General features: G+C 42.7%; 1 protein-coding gene across 1 annotated transcript; it reads left to right on the forward strand.

The window, feature by feature from the left end:
• Nucleotides 1-11,410: 11,410 nt before the first annotated feature.
• On the forward strand, nt 11,411-19,505 carry LOC127762532 (inositol-tetrakisphosphate 1-kinase 4). Its single transcript, XM_052287040.1, has 2 exons — nt 11,411-11,536; nt 17,974-19,505. The coding sequence occupies exons 1-2, from the start codon at nt 11,411-11,413 to the stop codon at nt 19,144-19,146; spliced, it is 1,299 nt and encodes a 432-aa protein (XP_052143000.1). The 3' UTR covers nt 19,147-19,505.
• Nucleotides 19,506-21,370: the final 1,865 nt, after the last annotated feature.

The following is a 21,370-nucleotide window of genomic DNA, read 5'->3' on the forward strand; positions in this document are numbered from 1 at the left end:
AAAATAACTTAAAATTTTGGTTAATACTCCCTCCATCTACTACTTTTGATAATCATATTTCCAAATCTGAAAAATCTATTTTTGATAGACATATTTTAATCCAACAACCTATCATCTTAATGACTTTCTCGGATTTAATGCATGACTCTCCATTCTTCCACACAAGATTGGTTGCATGGACATCGAGAAATGTAAATATTAATGAATCGCTTGTTTACGAGGAATGACTAGTAGCATGTTTAAATAGATGATAAGTAGAATCACTTATCATTGGTCTGTGTGTCAAGATGAAATATGACTATCAAAAGTAGATGGAGGGAGTATAATTTTCTAAAGTAACTTTCTTACTAATACTTTTGTAAAATACATACCATTTAGCAGTTGAGAAAACATGCGTGTGAAAAAGAGAAAGGTGAAGTTGAGAACTAACAAAAAAAAACTGCATAGTCGTCGTTGTGATATGGTCACATATAAAATTCGCAAGCGCACCATTATCGATGTAACACTCACCTCCGTTGACGCGAAAAACAACACAATTGTCTGGGAGATCTGCTTAACTCTAGTGCAGGTCTCCGAAAAAAAACGCTAGTGCAGGTTCTAAATTATTGATGAGATGCGGGCGCGCTAGTCAGTTTGATCCTGTGACTAACAAGACATATAAATATGTAAATGATCGAAAAGCCGATCGGCTAACAAGCCAATGTAGCGATATTAGTTGATATCGATACTAGCCAATGTCCATAGAATTTTGAACAATCGACTATATGTCCGATATAGATTCTAACACTTGTATAAACAATGATAGAACTTTAACAAACAATCCAATCAGCTGATGATAATATAATGAAGTAGATGTCCGATGAACCAATCGACGATATTTATGCTGAATATTAAATGTTGGTTCAGTGGTTAAAACTTACGTTGCTGGAAATCTGGTGCACAAATAATTTATTGGCTAGCACTCCGATAAAACATAGGTAAGAAACCTATCGACTTAACAATACTTAGATTATCAACAATAATGTAGTAGGTCAAACCTAACCGATGATTGTATATAATAATCTAATACTCAATAAGCCGATAAGCCTATGAAAACATGATGGACATACCACATATATTTAAAACAACATTGTAATTGTAGAGATATATCGTCTAAGACAGAAGACCAGACCTAACCGATACAGTCTCAACTAAACTGATGTGTCTCTAAACACAATGTGATTAAAGATAGAATCGAAATATCAGTTAGGCAAAATATCAACCAAACCAGAGTGATCCAAGAGGTCAAAGCGATATAGCCATGAATAACACCAATGCAGCCGACATAATTCAAGGGCCGACGGAACATAGGGCTTACTCCTTTGCAGGAGATCGAAGCCGATGCAGCCCCGTGTTAAGTGCCAAGTTCCGCCGGTGATAAATAAAAACCTTGGAAAATAAGGTGGTGATGCATCAAGACTAGTTATATTGATCGAGAGATAGATTACAGGGACCCCGGGTGTACGTATTTATACCCATAGGCCGATAAGAGTCCTAGTCGGGCACGACACAAACTTTCCAAAAGATAAAAGGAAAAACATAAGTTCTGATTGGACATGACACAAACTTTCCTAAATACAAAACTTGCCTAATTAATATATAAACTCAAGCTGCTATGTCGTGGTCTTCGTGACTCCTTCTCGAACCCGTTCTCTTCTGGATAAGCTTTTAATCGGCTGATTGTAATCTTTCCTTAACCGAATCCACTAAAGAATCTTATCAAATTTTGGCGTTAACATTCTCATAGCATTCCAAGAGTATCAAATCATAGGGAATGTGTGTGTATATCTAAGAATAGAATTCAATCCAAGGACAACAACTAAGGGTAGGCTTAGACTAAAGAGGATTCCTATGGGTTAATTTACTAGTGTTGAGTTAAAGGTAAAACTCTGTCGATTGCTTCGGGCACACCGGCTCTCCACTGGTCTCTCAAGCTGAGTCTAGCCTACGGCTCTATGATGTACCCGAACATGGAGGGATACAAAGGGCAGACATGACTGTCACGACCTACCGCCTACCTCACTTTCCATGGAGCACACAACAAACGGAGGTAACCGCTAACCTATAAATCACGCCTAAGTTATTGATTACTACTCTAGTCTCGCGCATGAACTTCTTTTTTATCCAGAGTCCTAGTACTAGAGCAGTTAATAATTCAATTAAGAGACGAACCCGCAACAATGGGAATATAACTCACTCAAGCAAATAAATTAAATACCATAAGGAGATATCGAATACTTACTTTATTGAAAGAAGCATCCGCCAAGGTACAAGCGATAGCAGAAGAACGACAACTCCAGCGCTTCTTCAGAACTCCAGTGGAAGAATGTTGACAAAACCAACTTCCCGGAGAGAACTCCGATATTTGGGCACTCCTTCTGGAGCTCCCCTCACTCTCTACCTAATTCCACATACTAAAGTGGTGCCTAAAATATAAAAATGACTTGTACTTCGCATTGTTGTGCAAGTTAAAAGTGAGAGCTTCTCCTTCTTTTATAGGGTGTTTATGATGGTTGTGGAGGTTGGTTCACCCACAACCGTCATTGGGGAGTGATCCAGGCCCTCCACGTGGAAGCAGATGGAGGCTGGCGTCTATTTTGGTTAGGCCAAACCGTGGGCCCCACCTCTCAGCTGCTCTTTCGGCTGGGAGGCTGACAGGTGGGCCCCTATGGCGCTGCACTTTGGTTGGATCCATTTTAAGTCGATTTTGATTGGCCGGAAGTGGCGTCGCATGGCGGGTGTAAATCTCTCCAAATTCACCAACATAAACATATTTACCAATACTAGTGGAAATGGTTAGTAATACCCTACCACTAAGTTTGATATTATATTTTGAATTCTTTTATGCAAGAGTTGATAGTTAAAGTTTGCACTTAACGACTGTCAACAATAGCCTAAAATATTTTCAAGAGCACTTAAATTCCTCGACTTTGGATCTATGCAAAGATTTGTACTCAGACTTTTTTTTAAAAGTGCTCCTTTTAGCTCCAGTGGTCGTGCAGAAATGGCATGCATGATTAGGTTACGAATGGAATTAGGGATCTAAGAGGCCTTATTGGAGTGTGAAGAGATGGATATAGGGTTTAGAGGAAGGGTCCGAGTGACGGTGGTGCCATCGGAGTCATGAGAGCGAAGTCAATTGTTGCAACACAAAATCGAAAAGGTTACAAGGTGTAACAGCACTCCCTCCACAACCGTGCAGCCCAGCCTAAATGACAAGCGGGCCACTAACACATACCACTCCACTTACAATTTTGCCCTCGCTTTGTGCAAAAGGGTTAAACCGGAAGTGATAAGGTTGAAGGGAAGATGCCTTATAAGTTGGTTCCAACCTTGCTAAACTAGCAAGGTGGTACTAAACATGCCCACACAGCTCTCATGGGCCACACAGACCTCATCCTAATTGGCCCAGGATGTCACACAAGGCGACAGGGTGGTGACCGGATCCGGCAATGCTAGCCATCAGAGATGGAGAAGGCTCAGTAGCATGGGGAAAGGTCATTATCAAAATTGTAGAAGAAGACATTGACTCGAGTATGGAATCGATCAAGAAAATAGCTGGGAGGGTAGAAGGGAATAGGTGACTGATGGGGCTAGCCCAGTTACATGGAGGTGTTGTCGAGGATGAGTTGGTAGCAACGACATCGTGTCACAAGAGTATGAGGAAAAAATAGAGCGGACGAAAGAGATGAAGATATAAGATTCCACGCTCGGACCTTCAAACATGCTTAGCCATGTAAACACCACTACAAAAATGATTTTTTCCGTGAGGTCGAAAGGGGTTTTCGCGTACGGATCTCCCATCCGTCTGCACCGAGGGGTCTGCAAAAATTTGATTTTTTTGTGAGGGTGACACACTCGCACACGAAAATCCAGTTTTCGCGTGCGGGCACTTAAGCCGTCCGCACAAGAAAATAAAAATTCACAACAAAGAAAAAAACGAAATAAAAACCCTAGCCCTGGAACCCTAATCTAGCCACCTCCGCCGCCGCCGCCACCGTCCTGCCCGAGGCCCACCGTCGTCATCCCTACGGTCGCCGGTGACGGATTCAGCCGCCCGAGGCCCGGCGGCGGAGGATCCAACGCTACCGTTGTTGGGAGACTGCCGCCGCCATCGCCGTCATCGTTGCCGCCCTATCCGAGGCCCGCCGTCGTCATCGCCGTGATCGCCGATGATGCATCCGCCCTCTCCGCAGAAGCAGGCGACAGCCGCCACCCTCCTCTCCGGCCGCAACGCAGCTGACGCCCCTCCCCTCTGCCGGATCTAGGAGGGGAGGGAAGGAAGGGGAGGGGAGCTGGAGGGAGAGGGAGTAGAGGACCAGCGCACACCGTCGTCGGGAGGGAGGTCGCCACGCGCCGGATTCCGCTCAGGGGGAGGGCGACTGGCCGCCGGATCCATGCGAGGATGGTCGCCGTCGCCAGATCCATGTCGGGGTTGGCTGCCACCCGCTGGATCCCGCGCCTCCACCATCGGAGGGGGCCGTCGTGCCCTCGCCTGCCGTCACCATCGCCTACACCCGCCGCCGTCGCTGGATTCGTGCGGGGCTTGGCCGCCATCACCGGAGGGGGCCACCGTTCCCTCGCAGACTTATGGCCCGTCTGCAACCTATTGGGGTGCTTGTCCAGGAAAATCATTTCTGTACTAGTGAAATTTGAATATTTTTCCCACCAAACAATCAAATGGATTGTTTTTTTATTTCATTGGTTAATATGGATTGGTTTTGTTATAATAGTCGCTGGTGATTACAAGAGCCTCAGTAGCACCTTAGGTTCTGGGTTCGACTCTCTATGAGAGCGGATTTTTCAGGATTTAACGGTATTATGCTTTCAGTGGTAGGCAACATACCCGTCGACAACAAGACGTCTGTGATAACTTCGTCAATCTCAAGTATTTGCCGGCCTAGTCTTTAAAGATGCTCATAGGAGTAGGGTTTGGGTGCGTGCGTTTATAGGGTCAGCGTGCGTGCGTTGTGAGTATCTGCGTTATACTGTGTAATTCGTAAAAAAAATCATGGTGAATTAGTAAGTATGGAGAAATCATTTAAAAAAAAGATATTTAGTTACATTTATGCCACCGTAAAAGCCAAGTTAAGTGATGAAACACGAGCTTCTTGACAAATCTCGTTGCTGGTTCAAAGGTAAGCTGAATATACAAACATACATATAAAGAGTAAATTATTTATTGGCCCATTTAAGTTGACCGTATCCATTATTTGCTTTGAAATTGCCTCTCCATAAAATCGTTCTCAACTTGTTTTCCTGATCGGTGTACTTCAGAAACAGCCACAAGTTTTTTTCGAGTGAAAAACATTCAGGTGTAACTATAGCATGATACACTATAATGTACCTATATTGTAACTACGATATAATTTATATAAAATTTGTATTTAACTATGATTTGGTTAAATAGCATTGGGATCCTAAACACGACATATGTGAAATTTTCTTTCTAACAATTTTTTTCTGTTCGCATGCACAAATCTCGATGTGGTCTTATGGTCACAAATTTAAAAGTTTTAGAGGAAAGAAACTTGAAGTTTTCTAGCAATTCTATTTCCTTATTTACCCATTATATTGATTTATCGTTAAGGGCCCTTTTGAATCACAGGAATGGAAAAACGGAGGAATAGGAAAAACGTAGGATTCTGACAGGAATGTAAGTGTAAAACAGAGGATTGCAAAACACAGGAAAAACATAGGAATGATCATTTGATTGGACCACAGAAAAAACACAGGAATTTGAGGAGAGATAAAGACTCAAAGGATTTTTTCCATGAGGTTCTACCTCTTGTTAAAATTCCTCTAAAACTTGTATGGGAAGAGCCATTCCATAGGAATTTTATAGGATTCCATAGGGTTCATTCCTTTGATTAAAGGGCTTTGTTGGAAAAATTCCTATAGGAATGAAATCATCTAAAATTCCTATGAATTTCCTTTGAATCAAAGGGGGGCCTAAACTACGGTTAAGGAATGTTATATATTACTCTCTCCGTTTCACAATGTATGTCATTCTAGCATTTCCCACATTCATATTGATGTTAATGAATCTATATAGATATATATGTCTAGATTCATTAACATCAATATAAATATGAGAAATGCTAGAATGACTTATATTGTGAAACGGAAAAAGTAGTAATTGCCTTTCTTCTTTTAGATGCATAGCCAAGTGGTTGTGCCTATGCCCGTGGTTGATGAAGCCCAAGCATGCGTGCAGTGCAAGTATTAGCCGCCCATGCAGTTCAAGCTTCTCAAATTCAACGACGGTGAACTTCATGGATATTCTTTGCTGAGTTTGGTGAAGCTCACACCAAAATCTAGGGTCAACAAACCTTTAAATTGTGCTATTTCCGTAGAGACAGCCGAACGAGATTTACCGCTTTATCAAGCGGAGTTCATATCAAAAGAGGCTCAAGGATATAAGGAGCCACACCACAAATCCCTCTCGATTAGTTCCTCTGCTGCTATTTGGTTTCACTAGCAAGTTTGCTTTCTTAGTTTAGCTATCCATCTTTTAGATGAAGATGGTTCAATGCTTTAAATTTATCTGTTTGGCGATGTATTGGGGATTGTTTCTGAGATTTCTTTTAAAAAAAATGATGAGGAGGAAGGTCGAGAGGAAATCTCTCAAGTAAGAGAGATCTGTCATTTTGTGTTCCATTTAACAGTAATCCAACAGTAAATTAGTAAAACGGGTAAATAAGGCATAACACAGAGAGAGAGAGAGAGGCCTTTTCAAAGGGTCAAACCATTAATATGGTCAACTTACATAGGCAAATCAATAATTTATTCAAATATATGATAGACACAATGCGCATGGTTTAGAGGTTGGTTATCATTGTTGGCAAGAGGGCACTTTGTAAATTTGTTCCAAGTCAGCTTGGAAGACATGGTCGCTTTTTAATACGCCTATATATACTTCGGGAAAAATTACACCCAGTTGCTAAGTCAAATGTATCAAATTGCACAAAATTTAAGTTCTTTACCAAATCGTGGCGTATTTTTTAAAACTGAAATCATGACGTACTTGCTCACTTGTAATGTGGGAGTAAATTTCTTTTTATATTTTCTTTGCGGATCTTTATGTTTATTTAATATAGTTTCTTAAGGGATTTATTTAAAACTCTAGTTGTGATGCATATATATATATATATATATATATATATATATATATATATATATATCTTACCTACTAGTACATGTTAAATTTATCTTAATTATTTATGCGGTACTCGTGATAATAACATTGATGTTTAGGATGATGAGGGGGATTAATTCTTCACTACATCAATATTAACCTTATGTAATCCGTTATTAAATTGTGGTGCTTTTTTTGAACTGCGGTGATATTTATTGATGGGAACACCTAATAATGACCATAAGGTCACGTCAAATTTTGCTGTCGTCCCATATATTCTGAATTGGCATGACATATAGAGAAGAAATATGATACGCATATAGTTGCTACATGTATTATTTTATTTATGTTACTTTATTCAGTCTTGCAAACTCAATATTTTCTAGTCTACGATCCAGCGACACATTCTGATATTTCTTAAGGAGATATAGAGCAGTTCAATATGCTATTCGTGCAAACATGCATGATATTCGAATATATTCCTGCGGCCTATTCTATACCACGAATAAATTTTATTCGGTGCTTTTTGTGAACTGCGGTGATATTTATCGATGGCAACACCTCATAATAACCATAAGGTCACGTCAAATTTTGCTGTCGTCCTATATATTCTGAATAAAAGCGTATCCAGATTCGTTGTACTCAAAGTCACATCATATTTTAAGTTAAGTTATTTTGGGATGAAGAGAATTTGCCAATTGATGAAGTTTACAACTAGGTATTAGAAAAATATGATATTTGCTAGTAGAAGAATTCACAAAGTAGTGGCTTCATTAGGAAACAGTCTAAACGTACTTGATTGTTTATATACTAGTCATTATTTTATACAATGTAATATATACTAAGCATATGGACAATGAGGCGAAAGAAAATGATAAAAATACAATCAGTTCTCTTCTTATTTCTTCCATTTATTCTTTTGGGTGTCCCATTCTTTTTTAAGAAATTGAGTACATACACCTTAGAATTTGATTAAGGGTACACACTGCTTTCAGCTGAGTTCTTTTCTTTGAGTTCCAAACTCACTCCCCTCATTTTACACGTGCACGCTTTTCAAGCTGCTAAATAATGATGCAAAAATTACTATATGAAAGTTGCTTTAAAAATCATATTGATTTAAAAGAAATTAGTTAATACTTAATTAATCACGCGCACTCCGTTTTCTGCGCACAGGGAGGTGAAGTTCCCAACTCCAACTCCACCTCCCAAACACTTGTCCTTGATAAAAACCCCCTCTTCTATGTCTCTTCCTATCATTTATTTCAAGTAAACTTTTTTAAAAAATACTTTTAGCGATTATAAAACTAAAAATTTAGCATCAAACCTTTCATACAATCACATATTGAAAGTATCATATCATAAAACTATAAATTTAGTGATAAAGTTATTAAAGAACTACATATTTTTAGAGTTTAGATCCATAGCACTATAAGTTATTTATACATACATATAGTTTTGTGATAATTGATATTAAATCCGTGGTTTTTATGATATGATATCGTCAATATGTAGTTTTATATATATAATTGACACTAAATATAGTTTTATAGTACATATTTTTAAATCAATATAAGTAGTTTTCTAATAATTGGACGAAGTATACATAGTTTTGTAAAAAATATTCTTTATTATCTCATCTTGTGTGTGTTTTGGTACTACACAGCATAGATGACACTTTTCCCCGATGAACAGTTCTCTTGGACTTTTGGGCGGCCCAATATGTGCGAACGTTGTGGGCTGGCCACTTCAGATCGAGTTCAGAACTTCCATCGTAATGTCCGATTGTGATTCAGAGTTCAGAACCTCCATCGTAATGTCCGATTGTGATATGAGAAAACTGAATGCAGCCTAACCATTTTGGACTTGATTATTTCATGCTTCATATTCCAATAATTAAGCTTGTCCCAGGCAAGAATTGCTCCCTAGCTAAACTATGTATGGCCCAGGATTTTTGAGTCAGCTAACGAATGGCCTAACGGTTTTGCTAGAAAACTATCGTTATATTAATTTCTCGATTGATTTCAGCCAAATTTTGGGGCATCCTCACATGTTGTGCATGGATTGGGATCCTCTGACGTGAAGTCAGAGGAACATAGTGACTGATATGTGAGCCTCACCGCTCGCGGGGCCACCTGTCAGTGACCACGTCAGGGGCAGTTCACATCAGAGGATCCGGTTTCATCGCGCACACATGTTCCTTGCTCTTGGTTATTCATATGTTTTTCTTGTTTTTCCCTTGTTGTAATAACTTATTTTATCCTAATATGGTTTGTACTTAAAAAAATTAATATAAGTTTTAAAATTTTTAGTGTGAGTTGTATAATATATATGTACTAGTGTATTAAGTCGTGCATTCGTGCGACTACAGCCATCACGTTATGAATGGTGTGTAAGAAAACATATTAACGTTAATCAAAAATTATAATTTGTTGTTCAAAAGTATAAAACATATAGTTATTTTATGATAATTTTATTACGGTGTTTACGTGACTATAACCTCCCTCTTTATTAAATATATTTTACACATTATTTACAGTGATTAGCTTAATTTTTTATAATTAACAATATATATATTTTTTTCAAACATACTTTATAAGAATATTATCATAACAACAAATAATTTAACATACATTATTGTGTCCATTGCCTCCCTCTTGTTGAACTTTTAAATGTTTCATTTCTAGTAATAGTGTAAATAGACTTGTAATTTGAATTGTGTGTCCCATCTTTAGTCTGAACAAAATAGTGAGTCCAACCATAAACACCATTTTCGTTGATGCTTTTAGCAAATTTAATTTCTTTTGCATACATGAATATATGTTAAGATAACGTATTTAGCAGTAAGTCTATGTATAACACGAATTGTTTTATCTTGATCTGTAATAAATAAATATTACCATGACAATAAATAATTTACAATAATTATGCTAAACTTGATAATTTTATGAATGGTGTACATGTAAGAAAAATATATTAATGATAATATGAAATTACATAGTTTGTTGTCCAAAACATATAAAACATATAATTATTCTATGAAATAATTTTACTATGGTGTTTACGTAACTATACTTTCCTCTCGATTAAATAAGCTTAATTTGAAATGTACGAACCATTTTTTGTTTAATGCTTTTTACATAAACACCATTTTCATTGTTGCTTTTAGCAAATTTACTTTTTTTTTCTTTTGCATACTTGAATGAAGTCTAGATACTATGGTTATGCAATATCTTTCTACCATCTCAAGTAAGAGGTTCTTGTGTAGCATGCTAGAAGGATCTAGATCACTGTATGTTTTTAGGCAAATTTTGCTACAGGACACTATGATTTCGTGGTTTTAGCCGTGGGACACTGCCCAAACTCACTTTTAGGGAAAACACTGCATAAACGTGGTAATTTACCAATGGACACCGCGCCAATTAAAATAATGATTTCCGGTTAAGGTGGAGAGAGAAATCACATGAAATGTCAAAAATGCCCTTGGGCCCACATGTCAACTCTCTATCTCTCTTCCTTTCTTTCTCCCTCCTTTCTCTCTTCTCCCCGTCACGGCTTGCTCGGCAGCGGCGGCGACGCCTGGAGCATGACGGCTGGGCATGCCGGGGTGAAGCAAGGGCGGCTCGGCGGTGGTTAAGGGAGATGCGGCGGGACTCCGGCGACCATTCGCACTGCACCGATCACGAAGCACCCAAGCACGAATCGACGTCCAAGCATGGGCGATTGGGCCAATCCTCGCGGCGCCGGCTCCGTTGAAATCGCAGGATGACGACACCAGCATCATCCAGTGGCTAGACGCACATCCGCGGCGCTCGGTGCTGTACATCTCATTTGGGTCGCAGAACAGCATCAGCATCCATCAGATGGCGGAGCTGGCACTGGGGCTGGAGACGAGCGGACGGCCGTTCCTCTGGGCCGTCCAGCCGCTGGTGGGGTTCGACCACAAGGACGGATTCGATCCCGGCTGGCTCCCCGTCGGATTTGAGGACTAGATGGCGTAGGCAAGCAGGGGACTAGTGGTGGGTGGGTGGGCGCGGATCCTGGCGCACTCGTCCACGGGCGCGTTCTTGAGAGCATCCGCCATGGCGTGCCGCTGCTCGGGTGGCCGGTGGGGGCCGAGCAGTTCTTCAACGCGATGGTGGTGGTGGAGTGGGGGGGGGGGGGGGGGTCTGCGTGGAGGTGGCGCGTGGGAGCCTGGAGAGCTCGGTGGTGGAGAGTGGGGAGGAGGAGACGGTAATGCGGGAGAAGGAGAAGGGCGAGGCGATGAGGAGGAAGGCGGAGGAGATAGCAGACGCAATGGCAGCGGCGTGGGAGGGGCCGGACGGGTCGTCGGCGGCGAGATTGGAACAGTTTCTCAGATGCGTTGAGGCGTCGGCGCTCCGAGCGTCGCCGCCGCCACCGAGCAAGCCGTGACGGGGAGAAGAGAGAAAAGGAGGGAGAAAGAGATGGAGAGCTGACATGTGGGCCTAAGGGCATTTTTGACATTTCACGTGATTTCTCTCTCCTCCTCAACCGGAAATCATTATTTTAATCGAAGCGGTGTCCATTGGCAAATTACCACGTTTATAAAGTGTTTTCCCCCAAAAGTGAGTTTGGGCAGTGTCCCACGGCTAAAACCACAAAATCATAGTGTCCTGTACCAAAATTTGCCATGTTTTTATTGCTACTTAAGTTTGATCCTATTGTTAAAATCGATTCCAACTCTTTTGTCATTGTGAATCTGATGGCCAATGTTCATCGGATAATGTGGCACATTTATATCTTAGGTTTCACTTTTCATTCGTTGAGATTTGCAACATAAAAGTTGGTTGATTTCTCTACTACTTTAAAAGCGGAGTCGTTTTTCAAACGTTCCCTACTACACGTCGCCCGCTCCTTTGCGGGTACGCATCCATTAAAAGGCACACCCACCTACACAACTAGAAAACTGATTCTTTCAAACGGGAAAAAAAATTACAGGCGGTCATTAACCCCGTCCGCACTTTAAGGCCTCCAAAAATATACAATTTTTACATGCGACCATTATCCCAGCCTGCACTTCGTTATATCGGTTTATTAATGAAGATGACCAAATTAATCGGAATAAATTCAGTCGTTGAAACTGTTGTCTGAACTAGTGACCGAATCATTTGATTTCGTTTTATTTTGCCCGTCCCTAAGCTCACCCGCTCGGTCGGTGTGAAACGAAAGAACACGAGGAGGAAACTCAGAGAGGGCCTTTGCCGCGGGCGGATCCGGTGCTATCTTGCTTTCGGTAAAATAAAATGTTCATGGCGCATGCATATACATGTACAAATTAAACGATATGCCCATACGTATGCAAAAAGTAAAGAACACCCAAAGCTACCAACTAAAGCACATCCTCATTCCCAATAGGAAAGTTACAAGGTTACATATGCTTTGACAAAAAAAAATTTCCCAAGCATATATGATTGAGCACTTTGTACGCACAAAATAATAAACAGAAAAAAGCAATGCCATATGTGCAGTAGCTAGCAGCATATATTCTGGTCTGATGAAATTGCTGCAACTTTTTTGTTCGTGCGCCGAGCATAAACGGGTTTAATTAACTTAATTCACCCCGTTATGCAGGTGCGATTGTAACGGTTCGTCGGTAGCTTCCTTGTAGGAACTCACCAAAAGCAGGCAAATAAACAGAAGGAAGGGACGACATTCCATTCCCAGAGCCCCATGCACTTCATAGCTCCAACATGTGAGGCGTTCTATCGTGCTTGGATGTTATATATCTGGTCCGTCTATCAATAAAAATCTAACGGTTCAAACAATAAAAAAAAGATGTCTTACAAAAGGTAGTAAAAAATGGGCCAGGCAGTTAATTTGTAGATTAGGTGAAAGGTTAAATATGTAATTGTCACTACTTGAGAAATCATCTTTGGTCGGTTACCAAAAACAACAATACTCCCGGTTGCTTCAAAAACCAAGGGTTTAAAAGTGCAATGATCTTTAGTCCCAGTTAGTGTTACCAACCGGGACTAAAGATCATCTTTTGTCCCGGTTTATTTATTAGCACGACGTGGCAGGTCTCCTAATATTTTTAATCCCGGTTGGTATGAATAACTAGGACTAAAGATCAGATTTTTAGTCTCGGTTGTTTATACCAACCGGGACTACAAATCAGTTTCCCACGTCTCGCTCTCTCTCTTCCATCATTCTCTCCGCGCGCATCGATCTGAGTCCTCATCATCCTTATCTCTTCCTCCCCTCCACTCTTTATCTCTCCCTTCTTTTCCTCACCTTCCTTTTTCACTCTCATCTCTTCCTCTCCCCCTTCCTCTTCCACATCTGAGTTTTCCTCTCATCTCACCTTCTGTTAAGTTTTCCTCTCTTCTCTTCCTCAGATCTGCGGGACAAGCGGCCGGCAGCGGTCGGGCCCGTGCCAGGGAGGGGCGGCGGCGGTCAGGCCCGTGCAGGGCGAGGGCGGCGGCGGCCGGGCCCGTGCTGGGCGGGGATGGCAGTGGCCGCGGCCGGGCCGTGCCAGGCGAGGAAGGCGGCGGCCGGGCCGTGCCGGGCTAGGGAGGCGGTGGCGGAGTGACAGCGGCCAAGCGGTGGCGGAGCGACGGCGGCCCGCCGCGGAAGGTGGCGGCGGCGGCAGGCTCCATGGATTTTTTTCTTTTTTTTTCTCTTTTTCCTTCTCGTTGTGTGAATAATTGTTTGTTGATTTGATCTGTGATTTGAGAATGATGTGTGAATGATTTGTGATTTATTGTTGTGGATGAGTTGGGATATTGAAATATTGTGTTGTTGCTGTGGATGATTTGGGATGTTGAGATGTGTGAACGATCTGTGATGTGTGAACACAATCTGTGATTTATTATTTTTTTAATGATTTGGAGATATTTGGCGCCAGAAAAGAAAAGAAAGGAAAAAAAAAACTTTTGTACCGGTTCGTAACACCAACCAGGACTAAATTGGTTCGTAACACCAACCAGGACTAAAGATTTAGTCCCAGTTGGTGTTACGAACCGATTTAGTCCCGGCTGGTGTTACGAACTTAGTCTTGGTTATTTCAACCGGGACTAAAAATAGATATTTTTAGTCCCGGATACATAGTCCCGGTTGAAAAACTGGGACTATAGGGGTTCTCAACCAGGATTAAAAAGCGATTCTCCAGTAGTGTGTGTCCCTTTTATCAGATTAGATATGGTAAATAGAAAATCTATTTTTAGTCTTGGTTATTTCAACCGGGACTAAAAATATCTTAGTCCCGGATATATAGTCTCGGTTGGAAAACCGGGACTATAGGGGTTCTCAACCGGGATTAAAAAGCGATTCTCCAGTAGTGTGTATCCCTTTTATCAGATTAGATATGGTAAAGAGAGGGCGATCACAACTTATGCTATGCAAATAAACCATATATAGCTGAACATATAGATTATATAACAGGCGATAAATACCTGTTGATAATGTACAATATTTAAATAATATTAATTAACTTTTTATGGGAAGGACAAGTTGATTGATGTGTAGTTTATTATTGTAACGCACAAAACAACGTAGCAATACCCTATGGACACACGCACGTAAACCCTACCCCTATGAGCATCTTCGAAGATTGGGCCGGCAAATTCTGGAGAGATTGACGAAGTCACCACAGGCGCCTCGCTGTCGACGGGTACGTCGCCTACCACTCAAAGCACAACGCCGTTAAATCCTGAAAAATTCGCTCCCATGGAGAGTCGAACCTAGGACCTCAGGTGCTACTGAGGCTCTTGTAACTACTAGGCTACAGGCCCTTTCGCAACAACGTAGCAATATTTAATACACTGAATGTATAATTAATGATAAAGCTAAGTAAGTAATCAATAACTATATATTTTCCTTAAATTAATCTATATGCTCAGATTCATATAGTGTTCCTAGAGAAAAGAAAAAAGAAAGAGATTTTTAAAATATTTTTATGCCCAGTTATCCTTAATAAATCAACGGTGTGTGTTTTACTGGAGGTGGAGGTACTTGAGGTACCTCTCAAGCACATCAAAAGATCTCACAACATGTACTTACCCCAATACATTCATCCGTGTGTGAATCGTGGTTGCTGAGGATCGAGAAAACATTAAAACACCCCTACACATAAGCACGGCGAACCACTGATACATCTGCCTCACGGCCGCTCCTACATCATATGCAAACCTACGTATAAGTCCAAGTCCAAACTAAGCAGGGGCGGATCCAAAAATAGATTGGAGAGGTTGATCTCCTTCTTCCTCCTCTCCCTATTTTCCCTCTCCTCTCTTCTTTTCTCAATGATCATCTAGTGGGGTAAGGGAGCTCAACCCCCCTAACCATCCGCCCATGAAACTAAGGGAGACAACGTACATTGATTGATATGTTGTTGGAGAGCCTCGCGCTGCTTCTATTGGAGATATAGATTTTTTTTTAAGTAATAGGAGTTTATAAAACCCGGCTTCTACACCAACGTGGTGCATACAACTACAGAAATTCCAAGCGTAATAGCTTAGTCATTACACATAAGTTTACAACCAAAATGAGCACAAATGCTCAAATACCCTACATAAAACTAAAAGAGCACAAATACTCCAACACCTATCAAAGCGAAAAGAGCACATTTTCTTCTCTCAAAATGAGCACAATTGCTCAAATACCTTATTTTCTTCTCTCATTAAGTCATATCACCTTAATTCTTTTTAGTCCTTAGATGATTAATCTATGGTCCAAATTACCTCCCTCCTTTTTTTCTCTCATAAAGCTATATCGCTTTACTCTTACATTTGGATCATCATTCTACATACTATTTAAATTATCATAAACCATATCAACTTATGTGAGCTCATGTTGTCTAGCTATTTTACACATTATTTTTACTTATTGATATAGTATTGAACTCCTGCAGCAACGCGCGGAGTTTCACCCAGTATTTCTAAACTTCCTACCGCACCGTGCGAGGTATCCACTAGTTAAATATGTCGACAAAAAGTAAAGGAAGCCCACGGTGCAAACATATTCCATGACGTCTTTTTTTTTTCAATTTCTTTTACTATTATGTAGAAGACATTCGACGCGGAAAACTAACCGTACAACCTAACATTCTCAAGATTCTTACTTAGGGTGAATTAGCACTATAAATTATAATTATGTCGCTATGTTGTCGTAGTATTGTTTTTCTGATATTTTTCCATGTGCTAAATTAATGGTCAACCATCAGAAAAATAACTTCTGATGTGAAGTCGTATTTTCTTGTGGGTTCACCCACACAGGACATAGGATATATCATATATCCTAATTCTAGTAGTGATGCCACTACATGCACACACACCTATTAGTTAGCAATATTGCTAACTAGAGTAAGGATCATTAGTGGACCTATTTGGCTGCCCTTATTTGCACTGTGTTGCAGCCTATACGGACAGTACTTTATATGTGCAGCTGCAGCGCAGCTGAACAGGCCCAGTAAATCCTTGGCCAAAAAGGTCCCGGCGATCCACTATTGAAATTTGAATTAATTTGGTTAGCCAAATAATAATTTCTTTGGCCAAACAATTTACCTGAATTTTAGAAATTTCGATCCAAGGTATTACGACCCAACCATGGTTACAAGTACCTGTGATGGTTGTAACGGGACATTCCCTCGCACGTACGTACAAGGATAATTAGCTGGATTTTCCATTTTCCATGTGACCAAGAAGGTCAATTTTAAAAAATAAAAAGAAAATATTTTTATCGCTATGACATAGATATACTCTTTTCAAAATAATTAGTAACATTATACTGTCATCATATCTGGGGGACGCAAAAACGCTGGATATGACGATGGCATGCGCGAGTTCATACCAACCATTTGCAAACTAAAGATAAAAATGAGGATAACCTGTTATCGGATAATTGGAAAAAAAATATGAGCATGTTGAAAACCGAACACACATGACTCACCGCTGCACTATCCAGTGTATCTCCACCCATGCGTAAACTTGCATGAGTTTGTGTTGATGACGTCCTGAATTCGCGCTATCAACTCGCACGAGTGACGTCATGAGTTTGTGCGTTGAAATGGCAAACTCGCACAAGTTCACATGGTGAACTCGCGAACTCGCACGACTTCATGCCGATGACTTAACGAGTTCACGCGTTGGCAGTGTGAACTCGCACACATCATCACTGTGTCACCAGTTCTATATCTCGCGGATGTGACAACGGTATAATTTTGCTAATAGTTTAAAATGAGTATATTTATGTCATACCTTCTAAAAAATATATTTTAAAAGAAAAATCGAATTTTGTGCCGAAATCCCGATAGTTTTTCTCCTCCCACAACCGACCAAGGTACAATTGATTCCGTGTCGCATATCTGTCTTAATTTCGTGGAAGGCCATAGCGGAGAGATCAAAATCCCGGCCGGCCTGATTGGGTTATCTTATCCTCAGTCCTGAACACACCACTTGATCTCCACAAAGTCGACACGCAAGGTGCATGTAAGGTTACCAACTGCCAAAACACACCAATTGTCTGATAGTAGTAGGAAAGTAGAGCCCGGACGGGAGAGGAGATCGAGACCTAGCTTGACACACACACACGAGAGAGAAAACGAAGAAAAGAAAGCCAACGAAAAGGCAAACGACGACCAAAATATTGACCCTTTTCCTCCCTGCAACCACCACCACCACGTCCCAAACTCGCACGTTTCTCCCTTTCTCCTCCTGTATACGTACGTACGTGCCGCTTTCGCCACGCGCCATGCATGCACCACTGCCACCACTATCAACCACACACCGTTCTCCTCCTCGCGCCGCCTATAAAAGGCCTCGCACGCATCCATCCACCAGGTGCACATCACAGCCGTTACAGCTGGTCACTACCAACAAGTACAACACACAAGTCATCACATATATATACCTCGCATCGCATCGATTCCATCGATTCGCGCGGCCATGGCGCCCGAGCTGTCCTCCCCGTCGTCGTCACCTCGCTACACCGTTGGCTACGCGCTGCTGCCGGAGAAGGTGAGCAGCGTCGTGCGGCCGTCGCTGGTGGCGCTGGCCGCCGACCGCGGGGTGCGCCTCGTCGCCGTCGACGTGTCGCGGCCGCTCGCCGAGCAGGGCCCGTTCGACCTCCTCGTGCACAAGATGTACGACCGCGGGTGGCGCGCCCAGCTGGAGGAGCTCGCCGCGCGCCACCCCGGGGTGCCCGTCGTCGTCGACTCCCCCGGCGCCATCGACCGCCTCCTCGACCGCGCCACCATGCTCGACGTCGTCTCCGGCCTCCGCGCCCCCGTCTCCGTCCCGCCCCAGGTCGTCGTCAGCGACGCCGCCGCCGACGCGGACGAGCTCCTCGCCCGCGCCGCGCTCCGCTTCCCGCTCATCGCCAAGCCGCTCGCCGTCGACGGCAGCGCCGAGTCGCACGACATGCGCCTCGTCTACCGCCGCGACGGCGTCCTCCCCCTCCTCCGCGCGGCGCTCGTCCTCCAGGAGTTCGTCAACCACGGCGGGGTGCTCTTCAAGGTCTACGTCGTCGGCGACCGCGCCACCTGCGTGCGCCGGAGCAGCCTCCCCGACGTGCCGGCCCACCGCCTCCTCGACCTGGACGCCGAGCCCTCCGTCCCCTTCGCCAACATCTCCAACCAGCCGCTCCCCCCACCTGATGACGACGGCGGCGCCGCCGACGACGACACGCCGGCCGCCGGCTTCGTGGACGAGGTGGCGCGCGGGCTCCGGCGAGGGCTGGGCCTGCACCTGTTCAACTTCGACATGATCCGGGAGAGGAGCGAGGAGCACGGCGACAGGTACTTCATCATCGACATCAACTACTTCCCGGGCTACGCCAAGATGCCGGGCTACGAGGCGGCCCTCACGGATTTCTTCCTTGAGATGCTCCGTGGCACAAGACCTGTTCCTGAGCAGCTGGGCCCGGGCTCGGGCCTGGACATGGAGGCCCGCAAGCTCGAGCCTGGGCTGGGTATCGGTCTAAGAGAATTGGAGTCTGGCCGAGCTCAGGCCTAGCTAGCACTCCGTGGCTCGGTATTGGCCCGTCAGCTCGGCCCGGCCCGGCCCAGCGTTTGATCATGTGTGCATTTTATACTTTGTAAACAATAATCAGTGAAGCCAAGCAAATGCTACAAGTGCAAGCTAAACCTCAAAGGACGGTGTGTGTTTAGAAGATTATTAGTACATGTTCAGTCTAATCTAGTGATCCAAGTAATCAAGGTTAGTGGCAACATCCAGCCCTTTACCTTAAATGGTGAGAAATTTAACAGGTTGTATTCGTTAAATGTTCATGTGAAGATCCGAGTCATCAACGCGTGCATCAAACTTTTTAACTTAAAAATTCTCTGTAAAAAAGAACTTTGAAGGGATACAACTGAGAAGTAACCTATCATCCTCTTTTGCATTTTTTTTAATTGAACTTATCATTCTTTTTGCATGCTTTTATGCACTAGCACAGCTCGATTCTCTAGTGCAAAGTGCGTCTATATCAATGTGCCAGTCGATATACATGTGCGAAATTTCATATCCAGCTAGTAGTTTTTTAACATCAACTTGTTGTTACTCGACTTTGCTATGTGCTGTCAGGTGAGCTTTAACTAACACCACTCAAAGTATCATTAATCTGTGATACTCATTTGCTCGTGAGTATTGTAATTGTTTCCCCGTTGCAAACCTGTGAGTTTATATAATTTTGTGATGAATGCAAACTTTTTTTTTATGCAACGGTTTTCATATTTCTGTCCCTTGGGTAGTGGAGTGGCTACTGTAAACATCCAGCATACTTAACTTTCATGGTTCTTCAAATCTTGCTGCAATAATGGAATCACATTGAACACGCAACAGAACAGAGCAGCGCTATTTCAGACATTGGATAAACTGAAGTCCAGAATTCATTCATATCTGGAGAGAACAGTATTATCTCAGAGAAAAGAAAAACACCATCTCTTAAGCTAAGAAATCATTTCGGAACAGAATTTTGCAAATATTACTAGTAACATAGAGTACTTAATTTTGTCTGACCAAACGAAATTAAGGGTGTAGAGTAAGCCCTCATCTGCTGCTGAAACGATCATAACTTCTGGCTCTGGTTCGGTTCATATCGAGATTATGTGAGCTTTATACCAGTCAATTACTTAATTAGCAATAATTTAAGTACAATTAGTTTGAGATATCCAGAACACGAGTGAAATCAAATCTAATGCCCATATTAAGATGTTCCCCGTTGCTAAGAGTGTTGGAAGCAAACTTTTTTTTTAACGCGTAGAAGGATTGCACGTTAATATATTAGAAGAAAAAAGTTATAGTTACATAACGCAATCAGCTAGACCGGCTTATGCCAAGCAAAAGGAGAAAAGGCAAAATAAAAAGCTGAAGCTTAGAAAACTACGGTGGCTAAACACAAACTCCAAGCAGCGAGAAGGGGCCGAGCCATGCTACACTCCCAACAGATCCCAAAAGCGGCAACAACGCCAGCTAAAGACCACAGATGGCCTTCCGAGTGGATGGACTCCAGAATCACTGAGACTGAAGAGAAAGCAGAGTCGAAAACCCTATAATTCCATTCCTTCCACAGCTGCCAAGAAACCAGGAGCACCAGGGAGTCGAAGCCGGCGCGGAGATGCTCACGTAAGCAGGCCCTGGAGGACAGCCACCGGTCCTAGAACCAGCTGCACACGGAGCTAGACCTGCCGAGCAAACACGCAGTCGAGGAGGATGTGGTTTGTCGTCTCAAGATCCTGAGCACAAAAGGGGCAGGCCGAGTGACTACGATGCCATGCTTCTGGAGGAGATCAGCCGTCCAGCGGCATTGCTGGAATGCAAACCAAAGGAAGAACCTGCATTTAGCAAGACCCTTTGCGTACCAAAAATGATTAGCACAGGCAAAGTAATGCTGGCCATAGAAGAAAGCCTAGTACGCCCAACACGCTTACCGCTGGTCAGACGTCCAACGCCAAACGAGACGATCCTCGACACCCGGCGAGTGCTGTACGTGAAGCACCATATCCCAAATAAGGAGAAACTAGGAGATGATCAGGACAGTGAGGTCACCGTGGATGTCAGAGACCCACAAGTTGTTCACCAGGCCAGAAGCAACCGTGCTCAAACCTCGGAGATGCTAGGGAACGGCGAAGAAGAGATCTGGAACCAAGGATGCCATCGAGCGGTCGTCGATCCATTGGTTAGATCAGAAGAGCATAAACTCACCATTTCCCAGCACGATGAAAGTAGATGCCGCGAA

Source organism: Oryza glaberrima, chromosome 2 (assembly GCF_000147395.1).
Source record: "Oryza glaberrima chromosome 2, OglaRS2, whole genome shotgun sequence".
Taxonomy (NCBI): domain Eukaryota; kingdom Viridiplantae; phylum Streptophyta; class Magnoliopsida; order Poales; family Poaceae; genus Oryza; species Oryza glaberrima.

Excerpts from the sequence above, each read along its gene's own strand:
- LOC127762532 (XM_052287040.1), top strand. The coding sequence starts at position 11,411 with ATGCGGGAGAAGGAGAAGGGCGAGGCGATGAGGAGGAAGGCGGAGGAG. Across the intron at positions 11,537-17,973 it reads TGGAACAGTTTCTCAGATGC|GTGCACATCACAGCCGTTAC; the intron begins GTTGAGGCGTCG and ends TCCATCCACCAG.